The sequence below is a fragment of the Apteryx rowi genome, unplaced genomic scaffold, assembly GCF_003343035.1.
Source record: "Apteryx rowi isolate R43461 unplaced genomic scaffold, aptRow1 scaffold_68, whole genome shotgun sequence".
NCBI classification, from domain to species: domain Eukaryota; kingdom Metazoa; phylum Chordata; class Aves; order Apterygiformes; family Apterygidae; genus Apteryx; species Apteryx rowi.
This window is the reverse complement of record NW_020450960.1, coordinates 1,529,241-1,552,311: the sequence shown is the minus strand read 5'-3', so window position 1 is coordinate 1,552,311 and position 23,071 is coordinate 1,529,241. Positions and strand designations below refer to the sequence as shown.

At 54.8% G+C, this 23,071-nt stretch overlaps 1 protein-coding gene across 1 annotated transcript; it reads left to right on the top strand.

Moving 5' to 3' along the window:
- Positions 1–391: 391 nt before the first annotated feature.
- LOC112975662 (protein argonaute-1) lies at positions 392–19,775 on the top strand. The gene is made up of 18 exons (XM_026086036.1): positions 392–550; positions 1,775–1,895; positions 2,066–2,247; positions 2,582–2,718; positions 3,158–3,292; positions 3,453–3,540; positions 5,560–5,707; positions 6,122–6,241; positions 6,736–6,858; positions 7,378–7,511; positions 9,101–9,285; positions 9,450–9,609; positions 9,956–10,046; positions 12,336–12,530; positions 12,973–13,107; positions 14,065–14,166; positions 15,029–15,228; positions 15,729–19,775. The coding sequence occupies exons 2-18, from the start codon at positions 1,791–1,793 to the stop codon at positions 15,835–15,837; spliced, it is 2,349 nt and encodes a 782-aa protein (XP_025941821.1). The 5' UTR covers positions 392–550; positions 1,775–1,790; the 3' UTR covers positions 15,838–19,775.
- Positions 19,776–23,071: the final 3,296 nt, after the last annotated feature.

Sequence of the window (23,071 nt, the reverse complement as noted above, 5' to 3'; positions counted from 1 at the left end):
GCACTGATGTCGCGTGTGGCCCTGGGTGAGCTACGTCCCCGACAGCAACGTGGAGATGATTCACGTGCTGGTGGACAGCTTGATGTCCGTGCAGCTGGCGAAGGGCACGGCCGAAGCGGAGCGCTTGGCGCTGCCGTTCGGCAGCTCCGCTGGTTGTGGCGCTTACAGGAAAGGGGCCCAGGGAAGCTCCTTCCATCTCCAGCTGTGCTGGCCCCAATCTGCAATCGCAGCTTCCCAGAGGGAGTGGGAAGCTGCCCGGTTCGCGTGATGTGGTGATGGAAAGCGCTGCGGGCTCTGCGTTGCCRCCTGCTTGGCTGCTGGAGCTTCTCCCAAGCCTCCTGACCCTTCCGTTTCTTCTCCCCGCAGCTGCAGGCGCATACCTGCCACCCTTGCAGCAGGTATTTCAAGCGCCGCGCCGGCCTGGGATAGGAACTGTTGGGAAGCCCATCAAGCTCTTAGCCAACTACTTTGAAGTGGACATTCCCAAGATTGATGTGTATCATTATGAAGTGGATATCAAACCCGACAAATGTCCACGCAGAGTCAACAGGTAAGGCAAGTATTAGAGGTTTTGGCACTCTCTCCCTGCTTCCAGCTTCCTTGGGGAGATGCAGTAAGTGCCTTTCTCCCTCTTCGCTGGTGGAAACCATCAGGATGAGACCGTCTCGAGTTGTCCTTGCCCTCTCCGTGCTGGGGCTGTAAAGCAGTGCTCAGAGGTTTCRCCTCTGCCCGGCATCTGTCTGCAAAACCCTGCTGTGACTAGTGGCTTTCCTGAAGCCCGTCGGAGCACTGCTTGAATGTGAGCACCATCCCCCTTCTGGGGCAAAATGGGTCTGAGCCGCTGCATCAGCAGCAGGCAAAAACCTCCCCGCGAGGTGCAGGAGCTGCGCGTCTCCCTCCCCGCCGCGGGGCACAAGCGCCAGCACCGTGCCCTTGCTGTCGGTGTTTAAAGCGGTGCTGGTGCCCTGCTGGGGAGGCCGCCTGGCTGCCCGGCCTCGCTCGTGCCCGCTGCGGACCCGAGACGGCGCCAGGTACAGCCAGTGCTTCCTCAGCCCCGTGTGCTCGAGCCCTTCTGTGCCAGGGGTTGGGGCACTTCCCGGCTTCCGCGGATGGCTGAACCTTATTAGCTGTGTTTGTTCAGCAGCATTTGTTCCCRTCCCCGATAGCTTAGGAGATCCTGAACCTTAGCACAGTCCCCTGCTTCTTCAAAGCAGCTGTGCTATTTTGGCAACGGTCCCACGTTTAAAAATAGCAAGTCCCAGACCTCGGGCCAGTGCAAGCTTTTCTATTTTTTGTTTTTCTTTTTGACGCCCTGCTCGCTCGCCGGCCCCCGCTGCCCCCCGCGGCCTGGGGCGCTCTGAGCCTCGAGGGCCAGCGAGCAGATGCCGGAGCCGCTGTTTGCGCTGCTCTTGGCAGCCGGCGGCGGCGAGGCGAGTCGCTCCCCCTCTCCCTCTCCCTGCTGGCACGCCGCTCGGCTTTGCAGCCGGCTCCGGAGCGCACGGGCGCGCGTTCCTGCGCACTGTGTAAACTTGTCCTGCCGAAGCTCGTTTTACAAGCCATGGGGCAAGGCGTGGGGCTGTTGGTTGGGGGCCCTCCGGCCCGGGAAGAGTCCCGCGCCGCTGTCCGTGTGCCTACGGCACTGCGGGGAGCCCAGCAGCGCCCCGGGGTCGAGGAGCTGGCAGGTCGCAAAAGGGATCGGTAAAGCAACTGGCCAGACAAACTTTGCTTTTCTCTCCCCTGCGCCCCCTCTCCCTGTCCCCCCTCGTCTGCATAGGGAAGTCGTGGAATACATGGTGCAACACTTCAAACCTCAGATCTTCGGCGACCGGAAGCCCGTCTACGATGGGAAGAAGAACATTTACACTGTCACGGCGTTGCCCATCGGAAACGAGCGGGTGAGAGCGGGGCGGGGAAGCCCTGYGCAGGCTGCCGCTGCCCCCGGCCGCCCCCCCGGCAGCAGCCTGCATGGGAAGAGCGGATGGAAAAGGAGCTGCCTCCCCTTGGGCTGCGGCGTTCCAGTCCTCCGGAGCTGCCGCGACGATTTCCCCTTCCCTCCCGCACCCAGGTTGACTTTGAGGTGACGATCCCCGGGGAAGGCAAGGACAGGATATTTAAGGTCTCCATCAAGTGGATGGCGATCGTGAGCTGGCGCATGCTCCATGAAGCCTTGGTGAGCGGGCAGATCCCCGTCCCCTTGGAGTCTGTCCAGGCGCTGGATGTYGCCATGAGGCACCTGGCTTCCATGAGGTACCTGCACGAAGGGGGAGCCCGGCGGGTGGGTGCCGGAGGCGGGCAGGGGCAGTGCCTGGAGCGTGGAGCGTGCCGGAGGCTGGACGTGCCGAGACGGGGAGCCCCTTGTCCGGGGACAGGCTGTCGTGGCTGGGGCTGGTCTTTAAGGTCTTCGGTGTTGACTGCCGTTCCCTAGACGCTCCTGCTGCGCGAATAGATGCGGTGCCCGCGGGGCGACCGGGCTGCGGAGCTGCTGGAGGAGCGCCGGCTCCCAGGGCCGGGGGTGCTCCGGGCTCCCGGGCTCCAAGCTGACGCGCCTGCGGCTTGACGCGCCGTTTGCTCTGCTTTGCAGGTACACTCCCGTGGGCCGCTCYTTCTTCTCGCCCCCGGAAGGTTATTACCACCCCCTGGGAGGCGGCAGGGAGGTCTGGTTCGGCTTCCACCAGTCGGTCAGGCCTGCCATGTGGAAGATGATGCTCAACATCGATGGTGACTTGGTTTTCACGCTAGCGGGAGGGCTTCGCTCTCCAGCGCCGCGCGGTGCCGGCTTGCCCGCGGGCTGCGGTGCGGCGAGGTCCCAGCACCGCCGCGGCGCTCCGTGCCTGGGGTCCGGCCGACGGGAGCGCGCTGCTGGGCATTTGGAGCCTAACACCCAACGCTGATTGCAGCGACGGGGGGGGTCTTGGCTCTAAGGAGGGATTTTCAGGAGTTGTAGGTCTCGCTGCCAAATTAAGGGATGTTTTTCTATTGGCGCCAGCGAAGGCAGGGGCAGGGCCGTGCAGAAACTGCTCGGGGCGCCAGGCTGCGGCCGGCTGCTGCTCCGTGTCTCCGCCCCGCGGGGCTGGGGGTGTTTGGGGAGGCTGGATCTGGCCGGGTCTCCTGCCCGTTGGAGGAGAGCAGAGCCGCATCTTGGCGTCTTGTCCTGCAGTGTCGGCCACGGCCTTCTACAAAGCGCAGCCCGTCATCGAGTTCATGTGCGAGGTGCTGGATATCCGGAACATAGACGAGCAGCCGAAGCCGCTGACGGACTCGCAGAGGGTGCGCTTCACCAAGGAGATCAAAGGTGGGGTCCCGGCAGGCGCTTGTAAACGCGCCTGCTCCGCAAACGGTCGATCCTTTAAGGAGAGGGCTTGCGGTGTCGCAGGGAAGCTGGGCGAAAAGGAGCCACGCGGGGCAGCTCCCGCGCTCACCCCTGCTTCTGCTCCGTCCCTCTCTTGCACTAGGTTTGAAAGTGGAGGTTACCCACTGCGGGCAGATGAAGAGGAAATACCGCGTGTGCAACGTTACCAGGCGACCGGCCAGTCACCAGACGTAAGGCGGGTGGGAAGATGCCCTTGGAAAAAATCCGAGCTCTTCTCCTCTTTAGCAGCTGCCGCTGGCGTTGGCGCGAGCTGGAAGGGAAACGCTGGCCGGCGACAGCGAAAGGACGCGCGGCGGCTCGCAGGGCTCGTGCCCCGCGCTGTGCCCGCCGCGCGCGGGAGGCGGGGAGGGCAGGCGGGCAGGCAGAGGATGCTTCGTCTGGCGGCGGCGGGCGGGAGTTAGCGTGCCAGGAATTGTCCTAGTTTTTACCTCTGAGYCTGGTTTTCTTCTTGCTTAAAATAGACACTGCAGAAGCTTTGTCGTGGGATAAAGTGATCCCTTTGGCTTTCAGTTATTTGCACGTGCCTGCGAGCGGGCCGGGCCCCGCAGCCCCCGCACTGCGGAGCGAGGAGCCGCGGCAGCGCGCGGGGCGCCCGGCAGGCAGGCAGGACGGCCGCGTCGCCGCCCCACTGCTCCGTCCTCCGTGGGCTTCTCCAGGGCCCTGGGAATTGCACCCAGGGAGCCGTGGAAGCAAAACCGGGTTTGAGCCGAGTGCTGGGGGAGGAGGAGGAGCAGGGCGCTTCTGCWCGCAGTGGGTGTTTGCAGAGCTGTTGCTGGAAGGGAGCGATGGACATTTTTCAGGCTGCCCACCCCCAGGTCCCAGGAATGTTTTAATTTTTTTTCAGAAACTTTACCAACAGTTTGAAGGGGGGGGGGGTAAGGATTTTTGGCTTTTTGGCTTTTGCTGTGCAAGCCCGAGTGCTGGCAGATACYTCTGCTCCCAGTTCTCTCCCAACACCAAACCACTGTCCAGGTATCGCGGTGCCGTCGGGCTGCCGGGCCCCCGCCGCGGGGCAGACGGGAAGGCGAGCGTGCAGCGGGAGCACGCGTCCGTGTCTTGCAGACCCCGCGCCGAGCCGCCCCCGCGGCCAGGCGCTCCCGAGGTGGCACCGGGTCCGCTTGCAGGCGGCTGCGCAAAGAGCCGGTGCTTGGAAGAGCCCACGGACCTTTTGCTCCGTAGGGTGTGGGGCAGCATGTCATGGCAGCCTCTAGCCAGCTTGGGCAGAGAAATAGGAGCCGTGAGTATACGGCGGCACATCGGAGCCGAAAGGATACGGTCACGGGGTGATCCAGGACATCCTGGGCTCCGGTGTCCTCCACGTGAGGCCGCGGAGCCACCCCAGCCCGTTTCCCACTCGGTTCCCCCATTGACCTTGGGTCGGTGCTGCCCGGCTCCAAATTCCCATCCCGTCCCCAGGTGTATTGCAGCGAGGCTCACGCGCCTGTCGCAGCAGACACCCGGCCACACTCCCCCCTCGCTTTAGCATCCGTTGTTCCAGCCCCCTTGGGCTTGGGAAGTGCAGAAGGAATGTGACACCTCGCCAGGGGTATTCGGGGATGGCTTGCCTTGCTAATTTTGGCTCCCCAAAGAATATCGGGTCAATTCTTGGTTTTCACAGGGCTCTTTATGGAGCCGGGGAACAGCTGGTGCCGGGTGAGCTTGGTATCACGCGCTCCTGCTGTTGACTGCGCGGCACCGTTCAGCCCTTCCCCTGGGAAGTTTGATTTTTTCCAGGGTTTTGAAGTGCRAGATGCTCCTCCTCCTCCCCAGTGCTCTCCCAACCCTGGCTTTTTTTAAATGTTCAGTAGCCACTGCCCTATATCGGGAAGGGGCCGGTTAATCTTGCCTTGAGCTCAGCTCAGCCTCCCAATGGGGCACCAAGCACAGAGATCCTGAGCTGTATTCGTGTACCTGACAGCRGCATGGGTGGCATGTCCTGTAATAAACATTTGCCCTGATTAACGGGATTAGTGAGGGAGAGCTTTATTTAGGGACCTCAGTCCCACACAGGGATCAGAGTRTTTCTGTTTTGATTTCTGAAATACCGCTGTTCTGCTTTTGTTTTCTCTTTGGGTAGCTTAGAGCRGGAGCCTGTCGGTTCCCTCTGTTCCCGGCCAGAGCAAGTAGCGCTTTAGCTGTGCGAGTGTCCGTTCTGAGTAGGTGCATCCGTCGTGTCCTCCCTCCGCCAGGTTTCCCCTGCAGCTGGAGAGCGGTCAGACGGTGGAGTGTACAGTGGCTCAGTACTTTAAGCAGAAATACAACCTGCAGCTGAAATACCCTCACCTACCCTGTCTCCAGGTTGGCCAGGAGCAGAAGCACACGTACCTGCCCTTGGAGGTGAGTGCCGGCTCTGCTCYGCTGCGCCCAGCTCGTGGCCGCTGTGACGAGCGGAGGCAGCGGCCTCTGGCCTTTGCTGGCAGACGCATGGCGATGTCCTGCAGCTGATGCCTCGTGGGCACCRGCTGCCTCAGCGTTGGCCTGGAGAGAGCCATTTCTCAGGAGCGAGGCATGTGCCGTGAACATGCCATTTTCCTAGTTCCTGCTGGAAGAGCTAACGTGAAGCGGATGTGAATGTTAGACCTGGGATCTGTGGCTCCAGGCGCTGAGCAGAGCAGCCCGTCCCTATTAACCAGCGCAGCTGCAGGCTCGTCCCCTCTGCTTCGGTGCTAGCTGCAGGGGCCGCGGGCCGCGATCCGCCGTGCCCGGCGTGTGCTCCTGACGCGCTGCCGCTTGCTTTCTCCTGCTGCGCAGGTGTGTAACATCGTGGCAGGCCAGCGGTGCATCAAGAAGCTCACAGACAATCAGACGTCGACCATGATAAAAGCAACGGCCAGGTCCGCCCCAGACAGGCAGGAGGAGATCAGTCGCCTGGTACGTGGCCCGAGTGCTTGTGGCAGGAGGGATGGTGTGGGGCTGATGTGGCTCCGGTGGGCGCTCTGGTGGCAGGCCACGGCCTGGCGTCCGTGATGGCCAGTGCCTCAGCCAGCAGCCTGGCAGGAGGAGGTTAATGGTCTGGTTGCTATCCAGGCCGATGTCTCTGGGCTTTGGAAGCTGCGGACATTTGATATTCCTTCTGGGACTCTTGATAACAATCTCTTGCTGGTTTGAACCTTTCCAGTGAAGCCTTAAATCTTAGGAGCAGGCTCTGCTCTTGCTTGCATTGGTCAGCTCAAAGATCAGCTCTCCCATGGGTCAGTTTGGAGGAGAGTTTGGCCTGTTGTTAAATCTCTGGCCCTCCCCTTGCAAAGGGCGCTTCAGATCCGTGGAGGACATAACTTCAGGTGCCCACGCTTCCCGGGCAGCTGGGCGCTGCGTGGGGTGAAGCGGTTGGTCTCATTCCCTCCCACTGGCCTTTCCCTCTCCAGATGAAGAATGCCAGCTACAACCTGGATCCATACATTCAGGAGTTTGGCATCAAGGTGAAAGACGACATGACGGAGGTGACGGGGAGGGTCCTGCCAGCACCCATCCTGCAGTATGGAGGCAGGGTAAGCAGGACTACGCCGCTCGGATGTTTGCTTTTTGCAAAGAGATGCTTTCATGCTGGAAAAAAACGGTTTTGGCCAAAACTTATGCTACCTTCAGGTTTGTAGGTTAGAGCTGGAATTTTTTTCAGAGAGCCTTGGGTGCTTTTGCAATATGACTCTTCTGAAAGTTGTAGCCAGAAGTCTTCCAACAGTGAAGGAAGCAGGCTCAAGGACGTGCAGGGTAAGGCTGTGGTTCTCCCATGGCCTTCCTCCTGCACGCCCTTGCCGTGCTCTCGTCAGGGCCCCGTGGCCGGGAGGACCCTCGCGGAGCACCGCGATAGGCCCTGGAAGTGCTGGGAAGGGACTTTGGCGAGCGCAGATGCTGAGGGAGAGCAGCGTAGCGGCGGGATGGGGAGTACAGACGCTTTGCACAGCCCTCCCCGAGGGGTTAGCGGTGTGGTGCCGGAGCAGGTCCCGTCGCCTTCCCAGCGGGATGCGGCCGCTCGGCGGCAGCGCTCTGACCGTCTGTTTGCCTTGCAGAACCGGGCCATTGCAACTCCCAACCAAGGCGTGTGGGACATGCGAGGGAAGCAGTTCTACAACGGCATTGAGATCAAAGTCTGGGCGATTGCTTGCTTTGCCCCGCAGAAGCAGTGCCGAGAAGAGGTGCTGAAGTAAGGAAAGGGGCAGCCCGTGCGGGTGGGCCGAGCGCACAGGGAGACGCATCCGCGCTGGCGCGCTGTGCGGCCGCCCGGCTCTTCGCAGCCTGAGGCTGTGCTTCCCGTATCGCTGGTGCTGGGTCTATTGCTCAGCAGTGCAAATTTGATCCGGATCCGGACTGGGTGTTCAGTCACGTTTGTGTTTATCCAGAGTGCTTGGCTGTTTATCCTGGCTGCAGCCAGTCCCTGAGCCGTCACGAGCCCGGCCGGGTTGAGTTAGCACCCCGGCACTGTAACCCGCGGGAGCTGACAGCAAGCCTCTCCCGGATCCGCCCTTTGCAGCAGGTAGCTGCAGGGTTTCAGTCTGATCCCCCTGTGTGGGACTCTTCTGATCTGAACTTCCTCGAGCTGAAGTTGGATGGGGCTGTGAGGGATATTTAATAAAAAGTTTCCCCTATACCCCGAGAGCTCAAAATTAAATTTTGTTTGACAAACTTTCTGCCCCACTTCAGATTTACCTTGGAATGGTTTTCTTTGGGCTCTCCCATTGCTGGGTCTCCCAATCCTTGGAGTGCCCTTTGCTGTCTGTCCACCCACAGGGTTAATCAGTATTTGCCTATGGGATAAGATGTCTCTGACTACTTCTGGTGGGAAAAGTGGGCTTCAGCTGCCAAAGTGAGAACGTGCCTGCTGCTTTTAAGGACATTCAGCCTCTTCTGAGTTAGCGTAACTTTTGTAGGAAGCATACTAACTCTCCACAGGTTTTTATTGCAGAGTAATCTTTGGCTTTCTGAAAAGCTTTGGTAACTTAGAGGTCCTCTGCCTTGGTAGGCAAGTGGCGCTGAGTGGGCATAGTTTATTTGATTTAGGAGAACAGTCAGCTTGGGTTTGGATTCTGCTGGGGACTCAGGTTCTCATGACCTTCCCCTGCAGAGGCAAACATTTTGTGAGCCTTCTGTGGCCATGTTTTGTGCTGTTATTCGATGGGATGTTTTGGAGCAGCTCTCGGAGTCACTAAATCCGCAGTAACTGGATGCGGTTGGAGTGAAACCCCACTTCGGGGTGAGGGAGCACTGCTGGGCAGACTGGGAGCCCTGGGCTCCTTGCATCAAACTTATCTTTGTCAAACCAAAAATCTGGAGTGTGTCTGACCTTGCGCACAGGCAGAGCGCGCTCTGTCTGGTTTGGAAAGCGAAGGCTTGCATCAGCTTTGCAAATCACCTGGAAATCAGCTGTCCCAGACAGCAGATCTGCCCCCCCTTCTCTTGCTTTCAAAGTGAGAAAAGCTTGCAACTCATTCAGTCTTCCAAAAAAACCATCTTACTCTGGGTAAGAGGCCTTAAGCGGGCACGGCCAGGCTGGGGCTGTTCAGCTCTAGCACGTGTTGATCATTCTGCGCTGCGTTCTCCGTGCCACGTGGTGCAAGACAGGCAGCGATTTCCCTTTCCCGTCTCTCTCGGGGATTGCTGGATGCTGGAAAACCAGGCGTGGTAACGTGCCGGGCCCTTGTCCGTTCTGCGCCGTAGCTCCTGGGCCCTTAGCCTCGCTCGGGGGCCGGGGGCTGCGGCGCGGAAGGGCTGACTTCTCTCTCCTTCCGGGCACAGGAACTTTACGGACCAGCTGCGCAAGATCTCCAAGGACGCAGGGATGCCAATCCAAGGGCAGCCCTGTTTCTGTAAATATGCACAAGGCGCGGACAGTGTGGAGCCCATGTTTCGGCACCTCAAGAACACCTATTCAGGGCTTCAGCTCATCATTGTCATCCTGCCGGGCAAAACGCCGGTGTACGGTGCGTCCGGGGCAAGGGCGAGCGGGAGGAGGAGAAGGGTTTCGCTCTGGCTCAGCAGGGCTCTGCCCCTCCCGTAGGGCCCCCTCTCCCTGTTTTTGAGGGCGGATGCTGAAAGCTGTGCTTTGCCGGTTGCCTCCCTGTTCACGTGCTCCCTCTGCCCGCAGCCGAGGTGAAGCGCGTTGGAGATACCCTCTTGGGAATGGCCACGCAGTGCGTCCAGGTCAAGAACGTGGTGAAAACCTCCCCGCAGACCCTTTCCAACCTCTGCCTCAAGATCAACGTCAAGCTCGGCGGGATCAACAACATCCTTGTGCCTCACCAGCGGTTCGTACGGCTGCTGCGTCTCTCGGGCCGAGGGCTTGTTTCAGGAGTCCCCCGCGGCCTCCCTTCCCTTGGGCAAGCCTGAGTTTCGGCCCGCGCTCGCGGCGCTGCCAGCCTGGGGAAAAAGGGCATGTGGGCTGCGCGTGAAGCAGCTCTCCGAGATGGGGGTTCCCAGCCTGTCCTGCCGTGCAGCGAGCTCCTGCTGCGCCTGTGCCCGGAGCCTGGAGGTTTGGGAGATGTCCCTATGCGATCCGCTCCTCTCTGTGGGCTGTGCGTCACCCCGAGATACCCGAACGCACCTGAGATGGCCCCAAAAGGCTGACTGCTGCTCTCTCCTCTTTCCCACCAGTTCTGCCGTCTTTCAGCAGCCGGTGATCTTCCTCGGGGCTGATGTCACTCACCCGCCAGCAGGAGATGGGAAGAAGCCCTCCATAACGGCCGTAAGTTCCCCCTGCCAGGGCTGGACTCGGCRCCTGCCGTCCCCGCAGGGATGCCGGAGCTCGAACCAGCTCCTGCCGGAGCCTCGCGCCCCGTGGAGGGGCTGTGTCACCTCGGCGTGCCGGTGACACTCCTCGAGGTGGCTCCGTGGCTTATAGGGTGCTTTGATCCAGCTGCCGGGGAGGTGGGAAACGCACGGAGGTGCCGCTTAGACGCTGCAGCGGGGAGGTGGGGACGGCCGCGGGTCACGCTGCCTGGCCACGATGGGGGACGGTGCCAGGAGGGTTGGGTGACGATCACGGCGTCCGACCGCTCCCAGCCCGTGTGGCTCAGGGCAGGCGCTCCCGGGGCTCACGTTGGATGCTCCCAGGACGCCGGCTCCTCCTGGGGCTTCCCGAGGAGCCCCCATGCCCTGCCGCCTCCCGCGGAGGAGCGGCGGTCGCGGGGAACGCGGCGGGAGAGCTGGCAGCCGCCAGCAGATGGGGCTCGTGACGTGCCGGACCCCGCGCGCGCCGCGGGATGGGGCGGCTGCTGGGCACAGCATCCGTGCRGAGCCCACCCGGCCGTGCCGGCCGCAGCGCAGCCCGGAGAGGCGGCAGCGCCTTCCCAGGCGGAGAGCAGCAGGGGTTTTCGGAGATGGGGGGGGAATTGGGGTGACCGGACGACTTCTGAGCCTCTTGGGGTGAAGGGTTTGCCTTCTGCACTGAATATCCGCGAAATGATGCGGTGCTCCCGTGCGGATGTGGCCGGGTGGCAGCTCACGGCCCTTCTAAGGCTGTAGGATGTTGCTGCGTGTTCGTCGCGGCGAAGGAGGGTGTCAGGTTCTCGTTGCGCCTGTTTTAATTAGGCACGTCAGCATTTTCCTATTAAGTTCTTAGCTTTCCAAGAGTCATAGCTCAGGTTTTCCTTGGCATGCAAATGCGTCTTTGGAAGAGTGTTTTTTTCTTAATTAAAAGGGGTTGGGAAATGCTTTTGGCTGCTTGCTCATAGGTGTGGGTGGGACAGAACAGCCTGTTTCCTGGCGGCGGCGCTTCCCCTCCGAAAACATTTTCAGAGCGCTTTTTTGTACAGGACCACGGCGGCCCCCCCCCGCTTAATTTTTATAAAAGCTTTTTTGAAACTGCAGGTGGGGAAGAGGGGARAACCTTCAAATGGCCTTGACCCTCTCTGTAGCCTGTTAATAAGACCAGCAGACGGCGTCCACGGCTGAGCCCGATGCCGGAGGAAACCTTTTTGCCGAGCACATCAGCTCTGGCGACGCAGCCCGAAGTCTAGAGCGGCGCTCGCTAAACAAAAGCGAAACCGGCCTTGCGCGGGGGAAGCGGGGTTGGACGCCGCCGGGGCCGTGGGGCTCTGCGGTGCTTCCCCTGCTCCGGCCGACGGGACGCGGACCGCGCGGCAAAATCCCTGCTGGCCCGGCAGCGCTTTGCCTCGCTGCGTGGGCCCAGAGCCGCGTCGGTGCCGGTGACTCGGGCTGCGCCCCCGGCCCTGCGTCACGGCCTGGCCCGGCCGCCCTCCGCCTCTGGCCCTGACGTCTTTGAGGTCTCCTTTCCAGGCGGCCCGGCCGCGGTGGGAACTCCCTGCCCAATGGCTGACTCGGCCCCGCGGCTTCCTTGGGGCGCGGGGGAAGGCGCCGCCGCCGGCAGATGCTCTTTGCAAATGCTCGCCTGGGGGGTCGCCCTGGGCAGAGGCCCCTCTCCGGCTGCCCGGGGAGCCGAGGCATCCCAGCGGTCGGCGGGAAGGACCTGCCGATAGCAGAGCTCCCTGGCGTTCGCTTAATAAGGATCTAAACAGCTTTTATAGCGGTGGCACTGCAATTGCAGGCGAGGTTTCCTRCAAGGGGGCATCCATTGCCATGGTGAAACTGCAGGCAAGGTTCAGGATAACATAGTCCTTTATGGAAGCCAGGAGCTCTCAGGAGAGGGACGGAGGGAGGAGAGCATTGGCAGTGGAAAGGGCAGCCCTGTCCCCCCTGGCTTTTGGGCAGGAGGAGCAAAGCAGGGGCAGAGCAGTCAAATCCCCTGTTTGCACGTAGCGGCTGCGTGGCTTGGCGGTGCCAGCCCGCCRTCTCGCTGGAAATTCCAGCAAGGACCGTGCAGAGCGTGAAACCAAGACGTGGCCACCACCTTGCACATCCCTTTTGGTCTTTGCTCTCTCATCTCGCTGTCTGGGAGCTCGGGGGCGGCTCGGGCCCACTGTCAGCTGTGGGTGTTCAAAGGCCGGGAAGGTCCCGTGTCCCCTCCAGCCTCCCCRCTGTAACGCATGGGCCTGGCCCGCCTCTGTTGCTGCAGGTCGTGGGCAGCATGGACGCCCACCCCAGCCGGTACTGCGCYACGGTGCGCGTGCAGCGTCCTCGCCAGGAAATCATCGAGGACTTGTCCTACATGGTGAGGGAGCTCCTCATCCAGTTCTACAAATCCACCCGCTTCAAACCCACCAGGATCATCTTCTACCGCGACGGCGTTCCCGAGGGGCAGCTCCCGCAGGTGAGGAGCCCCTGGGCACCGTGCTCGGCCGGCAGAGCTGGCACACGCCGCTCCATGTTCTGTGTTGAGGTTGTCTTGAGGTTGTGGGTTTGCTGAGGGGCTTTGTGCATGCTGGAGGCATTGGGCTAATTCTGCTGGTGGGAGCTGGGCCAAAGGTTTGCGAGCCGGGGGTGCTGGGTGTCCAGGAGCCTGCTCAGGACGTGCGGGGCAGCCTGGGACAACGGACACTTTGCTCTCCTCTTTTTCCACTCGTRTTTGGGGATATCCTGTGCTGAGGCAGCTTTTCCAGGAGAGCTTGCAGGAGAGAGAACTAGGTCTCTTGGTCCTGCTGCTGCTGCTGCCTGAACCTGTGTYGGCTCCCGCGGGCGCCCTGCTGGCGCAGAGTGGCCAGACGTGGGAACCAGCCCGTGCGTTGCCTCACTGCACACGGTTGTGTCTCTAGATCCTTCACTATGAGCTGCTGGCAATCCGAGACGCCTGCATCAAACTGGAGAAGGATTACCAGCCCGGCATCACTTACATCGTCGTCCAGAAAAGGCATCACACCCGCCTCTTCTGCGCGGACAAGAACGAGCGGGTGAGCGCTGCGGAGCGCCAGCGGTGTCTGATTCATCGCCGGCCGTTACGCGGAGCCTGCCCTGAGCTGTGCAGGGTGGAAAGCGCCTTGCTGGCGGGCAGAGCGCTCTTCCCTGCGTGAAACCTGCTGCTAAGCTGACTCTCGCATCCAGGCCGATTAGGCTGCTTCAAGAAATCCAGGCAGCTGTTTGCTGTTACTGAGTTACTGGGTGCAGATGATCCTGGTGACTCTCTTGAAATAGCCTCTGTCAGCTTGAAAACATCTGCTGTTTTGCTGATAGCTGTAGCCACTGACGTTAGGGCAGGAAGAATAACCCCTTGCTCGCTCACAGCTTGTTCACGTGTGCTCTGCARGCAGAAGTGCAAGAAACGGGACTTGCAATGGGCTCTTTGGCCTTGCAGGTGTATATGCTATTGAGGGCGTGAATCAAGCAGTTGTGAGTTTGGGAGGAGAATATTACTTGTGCAACAAAAGCTCCAAGTAACTCATTGATTGCTATAACTTTTCCTAGATTTGATCTAAATTTAGAGTTTCGATCTAATCTAAACAGACTCTGGCTCTGCCTGATCATGAAGATTTAATTTTGGGACTGAGAACAGTTTTTGATCTTCGCATAAGAGCCCTGGTATCTCATGGCAGAGGCTCTAGAGTAAACTCTCTGCAGAGATCCCTGGAGTTTTTGCCCACTTAATCCTCGTTTCTGCAGTAGGATGGGCCAGCGCCTGGCCTTCACCCTGCCTGCTTCCCGTTAGCTGTAGTTTGCTCTATTTGTGTGTCCTGCCTGGTGCTGATGCTTGCAGGAAATGCCAGCAAACCTGTTTGGGCAGAGGGCAGAGCAGGGAGAGGTGCTTCTGCTCCACGCTTAGCGGACACTTGTGGAACTGCTCTGCGCGGTGCTCCCAAACTGGAAATAACCCAACGCTGCAGTGCTTTGATCTCTCTTTCTATTCCCTGCAGATTGGGAAGAGCGGGAACATCCCAGCGGGAACAACAGTGGATACAAATATCACCCACCCCTTTGAGTTCGACTTCTACCTGTGCAGTCATGCAGGCATTCAGGTACCGTGCTCCAAGCTGGCTGTGGTGATGCTGCCATTCGTCCTCTGTTGTGGGTGCAAACCACGTTCTCGCACGTGTGACTGGGCCCTTCCTGCTGCCTCCTTGGGGAAGGCAAAGGCTGGCCCTGGAGACGTGGGCAGCTCTATCCACGCGGCCGTTGTGGTGTCTGGGGGAGCAGGTGCCAGGACRGCACAGCCACTGCGTTACGTGGCACGTACTTGCTTTCTCTCCTGGAGCCAAGGATCTCTTCTTGGAGAATTTCCTCCTTTGGAGAGGCCAAATCAGCAGCTTGTCAGCTGGCGTCTGGTGCTGGGCTCRCGGTGCTCCTGCTCGTCAGACGGGACCCGCTGTCTGGCCGCGGCGGAGAGCGGGGGCCAGCCGGCTGGAGCAGGTGGTTCGCTTTGCAGCTGCCTTTCTTCAGGCAGCCAAGATTAGTCAGAAGCTGCACTGAAAAAAATTGCACTYGCTTGATTTACAGCTGCTTCCCCAAGGGAGGCTTTTTGGCTTCCTCTCTCCCTGCAAGGCCAGCGCGGAGCTGGCCCGGTTCAGGGGGAGCTGCAGGGGAGCCCGGTCGGTGCAGCATGGACGCGGTGCGCTGCGAGGGTCGGCCGCCCGCTGCTGCCCGCTGCTGCCCGCTCCCAGGGTGCTTTCTCCTGTCCCGCGGTGCCCGTGTGCGTGGTGCCCTCGGCTTAGGGAAGCGCAGGATGGAGCATGGAAGCGGCAGGCAGGTGGATGGGGTAACTGACCTCACTTCGGGGAGGGAGTGATGTCTCCTGCGGGCCCCTCTCCTGCCCGGCACTTGCGACCGCCTCGTGTTTGGGCGCAGGCAGCACCTCCCACGCCAACCCCCTCTCCTCCCCAGGGTACRAGCCGGCCGTCCCATTACTACGTCCTCTGGGATGACAACCGGTTCACCGCGGATGAGCTGCAGATCCTCACCTACCAGCTGTGCCATACCTACGTGCGCTGCACCCGCTCGGTCTCCATCCCGGCCCCAGCCTACTACGCCCGGCTGGTGGCATTCAGAGCCCGCTACCACCTCGTGGACAAGGAGCACGACAGGTGAGCGGCCGCGCGCGTCCCCGGAGCAGGGACCGCAGGGATGGCCAGCYGGCGAGCAGCGCCCTGCCTCCGTGTCCGGATGCGGCTGGATGGGAGCAGCTCTGCGGCAGAGCCTTTCCGGGGGAGACTTGTCCCCAGGAGGACACAGTCCCCAGCACGCCTAGCGTCCCCCTGCACCGCCGGTGCCTCGGGGGCAGCTGCGGGCTGCCATCCTTCTCCCCGGCGGCGTCGGTAAGYCAGGGAGAGGTGAGCGATAGCTGGGCCCTGGCCCCCACGGCACGGGGGTCTCGCGTCCTGCACGGCATCCGAGGCGGCCGGTGGGCTGGGTCCGTCAGTCAGGAGCGGCCGTGAYGTGAGCGTGGGTGCTCACCTCGATCTTAGTGCAAGGGAGAGGCGCAGACGGCATCCTGCACCCTGGTCCCTGACCTCCACGGGGATTTCCCAATGTTCCTACAGAGAAAATCCTAAATAATTACGCAGTGATTTTCTTGCACTTTCAGCGGCGAGGGCAGCCATATATCTGGACAGAGCAACGGCAGAGACCCCCAGGCCTTGGCGAAGGCTGTGCAGGTTCATCAGGACACTTTACGTACCATGTACTTTGCTTGAAAGCCTAACTTTTGTTACCTCACTCAAGAAAGCTTTCAGATTTGTAGGAGCCATACAAAAAAGGAAGCATTGGGACACCTTGTTTTTTTTCCAATGAGAAATCACTGCAGGGCAGGCAGCGTCGATTTGAGGCAGGAGACCAGCACCACGGGACAGAAAGATCCAACACCTTTGTAGGATTGGAAGAGACTGATTTTTTTTTTAATTTTTCTGGCTTGCAAAATTTTGACCTGACCAAACACATGAAGGCATTCAAGGAAGGGATAAAACTTCCAGGAGGCAGAAGCAGGTTTTCATTTTTAAGATGCAATACTATAGACTCCTGACTGTGAAATGGCGGATTTGGTCCTCCGTTGCCCACCAGGCGCTGGTAGGTATTTTTTGTGGGGTTGGGGGGAGGGGATTTTTAGAGCCTTAAAACAGAAGACTAGATTTATAAAACTAATATTTTAGAATATGAGATGCTTTAATGGGTTAAGGGGAAAAACAACTAGTTTATAGGAGAATTCTAACACTAACAGTCCCCCCCTCAAATAACTCCCCCCATATAATGTAAGGCACCCTAGCACTTAGCTCAGAACTGAAAACTGTCTTCCTTGTGTTAAAAGCTAGTTAGCTGCTGCCATTCGAAGCAACAGTCACAGACTTTTCCATGGGTGAGTGCCTTACTATGATGCTGCAAAATTTCAATGTTTTTAATCTTGTAAGGAAAATAGTAATCTTGTCTTGATGGTGGTCCATATTTCCATCGGAAGGAGTTAATTTTTATGGTCCTAAGTTGCAGTTTGTGTTAGATCACAACCTCATGGTGGTTAAACTCCATTGAAAGATGTGCACTTTCATATAGGACAAGTTTAATGGCTGCTGACCCATTTTTGTTTCCAATGTACTACTTGTTATTTAAAACTGTTTCTGACAAATGGGGGCATCTTCATCCCATGAGGACAGAAATTGCTATCGATTWTTTTTTTTTTCTGACTTTCTATGATGGAAACCGGGATTTTTTTACTAAACATTATTTTTATATGATACTGAGTCTGTTGCCAAAATACACAAGTCATTAACATTCTCAGAGTTTACATCCCTGCACTTCCTGAGGCTGTGTGATCACGCCAGAGCTCTAACGTTCCCTGTCCGACGCGTGTTACAAACCGCAGTCCGTGCGGCTCTGGGGTGCTCCTCAATGCTCTCGTCTGCCATGCGTCACGCGCGTTCCTCGCGCATCCGTGTGGGCCGACCGCTTTCTGAAATACCACGTACCCCAACTTCAGCATGTCCAAACTGTCGTAGATTCTGCTGCTAGGTTTTGCTGCTCTTTTGTGTCATGGTATCACTGATTTCATGCACAGGTTTTTATTCTGAAAGCACACCAGATTGTTCCTTAGTCAGATTTATAAAATACTTGTTATTGTCGTGGGGGAAACGGCTACTGGTTTGTGTTCGTAATGGGGAGAAAGCCTTTTTTTCCCAACAGTAAAACAGTGACTGCTTTTCAGACTCATTTTGCCGTACAGAATGACCATTCTGCACAGCAGGGCAGTAGTAGCAACTCCTTACCAATAGCATGTGGGCAGATTATCTGACTTTTTTTTTTTTTTTAATAAGAAAACGTGCACAAAGCTTCCTTCAAGAGAAGGAGTTATGTGTACACTGCTACTGAGCTCTTAAGGGGAAGAGCTCTGTTACCAATTTACTGCCAAAAGCGAACACATTTTCAAAGCCCGTCACGAGCACTGCCCTTTGTCAGTACCCATTGATAGAAGCACACCTTTTTATTTTGTACTTACTGATGTTTAAACTTGCCTTGCTAGTAGTTCATAAAAACAGCATTAGTCATGTTGACCCATTGCTCTGTCCTAATACCAAGAATTCACTGTACTTGTTTTCTTTTCGGGCAACATGTTTGTGAAAAAATGAAGACATCAATATGCTATGCAAACTAAGTGCTGAGCCCACTGATGTCACGTTTTGTGAAGATCCTACATTTAGCACAGTTGTATTTTTCTCAAGACTGCAGTATTTGGTTCATACTCTCCTTTGCACCTTGTGTCAAACTCCACTGCTGTATATCTACAAGGTGATGGGGAGGAGGCCAAGAACCGTTCATGGTCAGTAGGGTAGCGAGCTCTTAGGGAGGCTTTTAGAGAGTAGGGAATGCATAAACACTAAGTGTCAACATGAGAAGCCTACATTCCTATACACAAGTGCCTGCATAGTGACACAAATTCAGCACCTCTCCCATTTCATCCTCAGAACTCTGGCTTGTGTTCATTGAAAGCAAAATGATCTCAGAGGGGCTGTGCCCACCCCACCGTGTATTAGGAGGCCCCTCATTAAGAGTAAAACTGGGGGTTACGGTCAAAGTTCTCTGCAAATCAGTTTGTTCACCAGCATTATGACTGAAAGCACCTTGCTGCTGTTCCGCGGCTAAGGGCAAAGGTATTTTGGTTTCTACTTTTTATTTTAATGTTTTAGTTGGGTCTAGAATTCTGAAATGTCTTTTAGTAGCTGTGGCATAGCACATGCCATTTTTAACCATTTGAAAAGAGATAGTGTGGGCATTTACAGAAACAGCTTGTTGCTCTGTAACAATTTTTTTTTTTAACCTTGAGACTTGAAATGTAAAATGGACCTTTAAGATTTGCACTCATTTGTAAGGTGGCTGTTCATAGAAAACTATGAATGAAGACTTGCTGATGTAGCACCTACTTTTAACAGCAATTTTAACTACACAAAAGCTTCACGGCTTCTGAAACTCTCAGCTGTTGACTTGCAGATCGTGTTCTGCCCTTATTTCACCCTCTGCGTTGGGTTTTCATGGTTTTAAATAAATAAATAAAAAAGCCAAACTCAGCTGCTGTGCCCTTTAAAACYGTATTTCCATTTTGAAGAAGTTTAGAAGGGGTTTGAGTTACCCGCATGTTTTGTATAATGGACTATGCACTGTACCTTCCACACGGCTCCAGCATTCAATATTTCTACCCTTTTCTTGTCCAAGATGCAAATGAGTAATTGCATGTTGAGGTGCTGTGCATTTTGCTACCCATAGCAGATAGGTGTTAACCCGTATACATATCACGATTTGTAGTTACCACAAACCCACACAGTCATCCTGAACGGCTCCCGAGTCTCTACCTTCTAAATGCRCACGTGTCCCTTGTGCAACTGGAAACATTGCCAAGTGCATGCAGATTTGTGGGAAGAGGAATAACTTTCATTTATCTGTCAATTGTTGAATGCTGTTTGTTTCCCTTATCTCATATCTGAACATAACGGGGTGCATGAGGGCAGAACAGCCCTCAGGAAAGCTTAGCAGGGGCAGTYGGGGGGTTCTGGTATTTGCAAGCGTATGACCTGATGTCTAGTRTTGAAAAGCCCAAGCATTCAACGTTGCCTCACGGAAGGTTTTCTTCTTGGAAAATTAGTGTGAAATAAAAGAATGTGATTCTTTCGGGAAGGGAAGCCAGACAGCAGGACAGCAATAAACAAGTGAAATTCATATCTTGCCTGAGTGATTTGCACTTCAATAGTTGTGAAAGAAAACTGATGCRGATTCCAGTGCTTTTGTGTTCAATTTCTAGCCCCTTTCGTACCTCCTTTATACAAGCAAGCGTTGAACTGTACATAGAGTGTTTACAAGACACTCTGTTTGGGTTGTTATTTTTCTTGTGTTTTTTTTGCTTTAGCTTGAACTCTGTATGGTCCATTTGTTGAATAGACGTGAACAGTTGATGTACAGTACTTACTAAACAAGCAGCAGCACAAAACTTATTTTATTAAGAAAATATGGCTTATATTTTAAAGGTTGAATATCAATTTTTTTTTGTATGCGTGGAATTAAGACTGGTAAAGAGTAACAAAATCCTTGGATTAGGCCAAAAGAAAATACTGTAAGATCATAACCACCTCTTTATTAAAGAAAATGGTATGATTAAAGAGCTCCAGAACATTGTATTTATATTTGATTTGATTGCCTTTGTGGATTTTTTTTTTTTCTTTGCCTTGGTCCTGAGTTTTGCTTGCARCTTTGACTTTGCAGTCCAAAGTGTCTGTTACCCTGTAACTGTTGGCAGAAGACCTAATAAAAGCAATGTGAATATGTTGGGGTGACACTCCTGAGTCAGATTCCATGGGGAAGAAAAAAGCATACATTCCCACTTCTGGCAGTTTACTCAAGAAAAGCTTTGAGAACAAATAGTGAAATGCTGACTGTAGCTGAATTGCATCAAATACTGTGGAGGATCCAAAACTCCTCCATTTCCAGCCTATTTCAATTTAATGAGAGAAACACTTCAGTGAACAAGTATGCACTTAAAACTTTTTGGAACATGATAGCCAGTTCCGTTTTTAGTTAAAATACCATCTCTCTGAGAACTGACTTCAGTTGAACTGGTTATTAGATGTCAGAAGCGTACATCAAAGTACGCTGCCTCTCCAGCTACTTGGCTTTGGGGCTTTAGTCTCATGGACTTTGGTGGTTTTGAGACAGGTAATATAAAGGCAGAAATGTTCTCTGGATCTGGCATGACTCAAATTCAAAATCCARTTTAAAACTGTTATTTACATTTTACCTGTATCTTTTTTCCCTGTGCAGATGGCTCCCTGGTATCTGTAAACTTGTATGCGTTTAGGTATGTCTGCACATCTGACTTCACCTATTTGCAGAATTTAATAGCTGGGTCTACAGAGAGCCCCACTCTTACCCATATAAGATGATTTCAGCCTTTTCTGTTTGAATGAGTTTATGGATAGACATTTCCAATGCCCATACAGGTCTGCTGTGAACGTGCAGGTTGCATGGCTCGCCCTGTGAGTTACAAAAGGCCATTGGCTCCAAGGTACTTTAAGGACAGATTTCAGATTCCTTTTGGGTTAAACTTGATCCTCTAGGTTTCTGTACTGCTTAATAATTTGCATTTCCCAGCTTTGGAATTCCTTGCAAACTTCCTAGTCCTCTCCGGCCCCATACAAATAGCTTATGGTTGTATCTTAGGGTCCAAAAATGGAGGTTGCTTATCACCCTCTCTGAATTCTTTGGATTTGCCTGTGGTTTACTTTGCAAAGATGTATTGACTTATCTTTAAAAGTTGAATTATTTAGCAGTTGAGCTGTAACTGTGGGTTTTTGAATAATGCTAAGCAATTTTAAGGAACCACTTGTTAATGGCATGCACATACTTGCTAGCTAATTTACTTCAACTGTAGCATGAAGAATGTATTATACTGAACTCAGCATTTGTAAAGATTTTGCACAACTCCTCCTGCTGTTTTTAATGTTATATCCCTTTTTTAATGAGTCCTACTCTATAACAGAACTATTCTTTTGTAGTTTCAAGAGGACTGTTTCTGTGAGAGAAGTATAACAGAAAATTGTGTCCTGTGCAGATGGGTCTGAAGCCTTGGAAAATAGATCAGACTAGTTGGTTTCAAATGTTAGATTGGCATCTGAGCCCCTGGTCTCGGTTTTGATTACAGTGTCCTAAACTGCAGAAACAAGTGTTTGCATACCTCTAAAGTATGTGCATTTTGCAGAGATGTCTCCTTCCTCCATGTCTACTTGATCTTGGTGATCATGTTTCCCCTTATCTTTCAGGATTTCAGTTAGGAAATATTCTAATAGTTTCATTTCCACATTTTTAGAATCCTTACTACAGAACTTMTCTGATAAATTAGTTTTAAAAGTGCAAACTTCTGTTATCTGGCAGTCTTCAGGAAGGTCATTCTTTGTAATGTATGGAAAATCTGGATCATGAATCTCAAAGTGCTATTCTGATGGTCCAGAATTCCAGTTCTGCCACTACCTTCCCTGCTATTTAGCTGGGGAAATACCCTTTTCAAAAGCAGAAAAGGTGACATCATTTCTCCATAAGGAGTAACAAATTTAAACCTATTTKGGCAAGTCTCAGTATACTTTTTTCTTACCAAAAAAACACATTGGGGGGGGGAGAGGAAGGAGTTAAGGGTGCCATTTCCACTATCTGATCAGACTGGTACATCTAAATTGCTTAGACACACACACATTTGCTTTGTTTTATCTTTGCCTTCTTGGTGATGGAGTTTGTGTACCAGATCTATAAACACTGTTAAAAATATTGCCAAAAACTGAGAAAAGGCCAGATGTATGCTCTGAATTGAGGTACTGATCTAGTGAATGATAGTCTTTATTTTTCTCATAAACCTTAGTTCCTTAGAATCTCCTATCTGCTCTGCAACTGGGAAAAATAAACGAAGATCTGATGTCAAACCTTTGTTTTTATGGGAAAACGTTCATCTTTCAGGTTGGTTCAGACAGTTCAGGGATTTCCTTAGCCCCAGGATGGTCAGTATACAGCTGTAAAATCTCTGTACATCTCACTCTTTGAGAAGTCTGTTTCAAAGCCTTGTCCTGGGAAGGCTGCATACGCGCACACGTACCCTTTTGCCCCCACTCYACTGCAGCAGCATTTAATATTTTTGCCTTGTCTACAGCTGGAGCTTTGTGATATCCCTCCAGGTCATCTTGCCATCCGCGGCTGCGGCACGCACGGTTTGTTCCTTGTGTTCTTGCGCTGCTGCTGCTTCACAGGCTCCCTTCCAGTCCACTTCGCAATGAAGTCAGGCACATTACGTGCACTACCAGATTTTTTAGCACAGAGGCAAAATCAGTGTGTTCTGTCTGCTGGCAGAGCGTATGGAATATGCTGGTAACCTTTATAGCTCCAATTCAGCACTTTGCTGTATCTTATAAACAGGGAAATACTTGCAGTATGTTGAATTCTTAAGCATAACTAAGGCCAGGGATTGTTTTTTTCTGGTACATTTGGTGTGGATTAAAAAAAAAAAAAAAAGTAAATCATTTGGAAGTGGGCTAAACGTCCTAAAGTCTTTGTAACAACAGAACTGCCACACTGGGTGTTTTGTATCTTAGAATAAAGAAAAAAAGTACTTGGAGTCTAACTGTAGATAAATGAACTCCGCTTTGAGCGGGGGAAAACCCAGCGCTGCTTTCTGCCTGTGACTCATGAGGGAACCTATGTACGGCCCCGCTTCCGAAGGCGGTTTCCCGTCCCAGGGCGGGGGCGCTGGCCGCAGCCGCGGCCTGCGGGCCTCGCTCCGCCCGCACAGACGCGGCCCCGCCGCCGTGCGGAGAGCGCGACCGTTACGCGACCGTTACCGCGCGCCCCTCCTCCACCCCCCCCCGTTGCCGAGCAACCGCCCTGCCCCGAGCCTTCCGGCCACTTCCGGCTCCGCCCCCC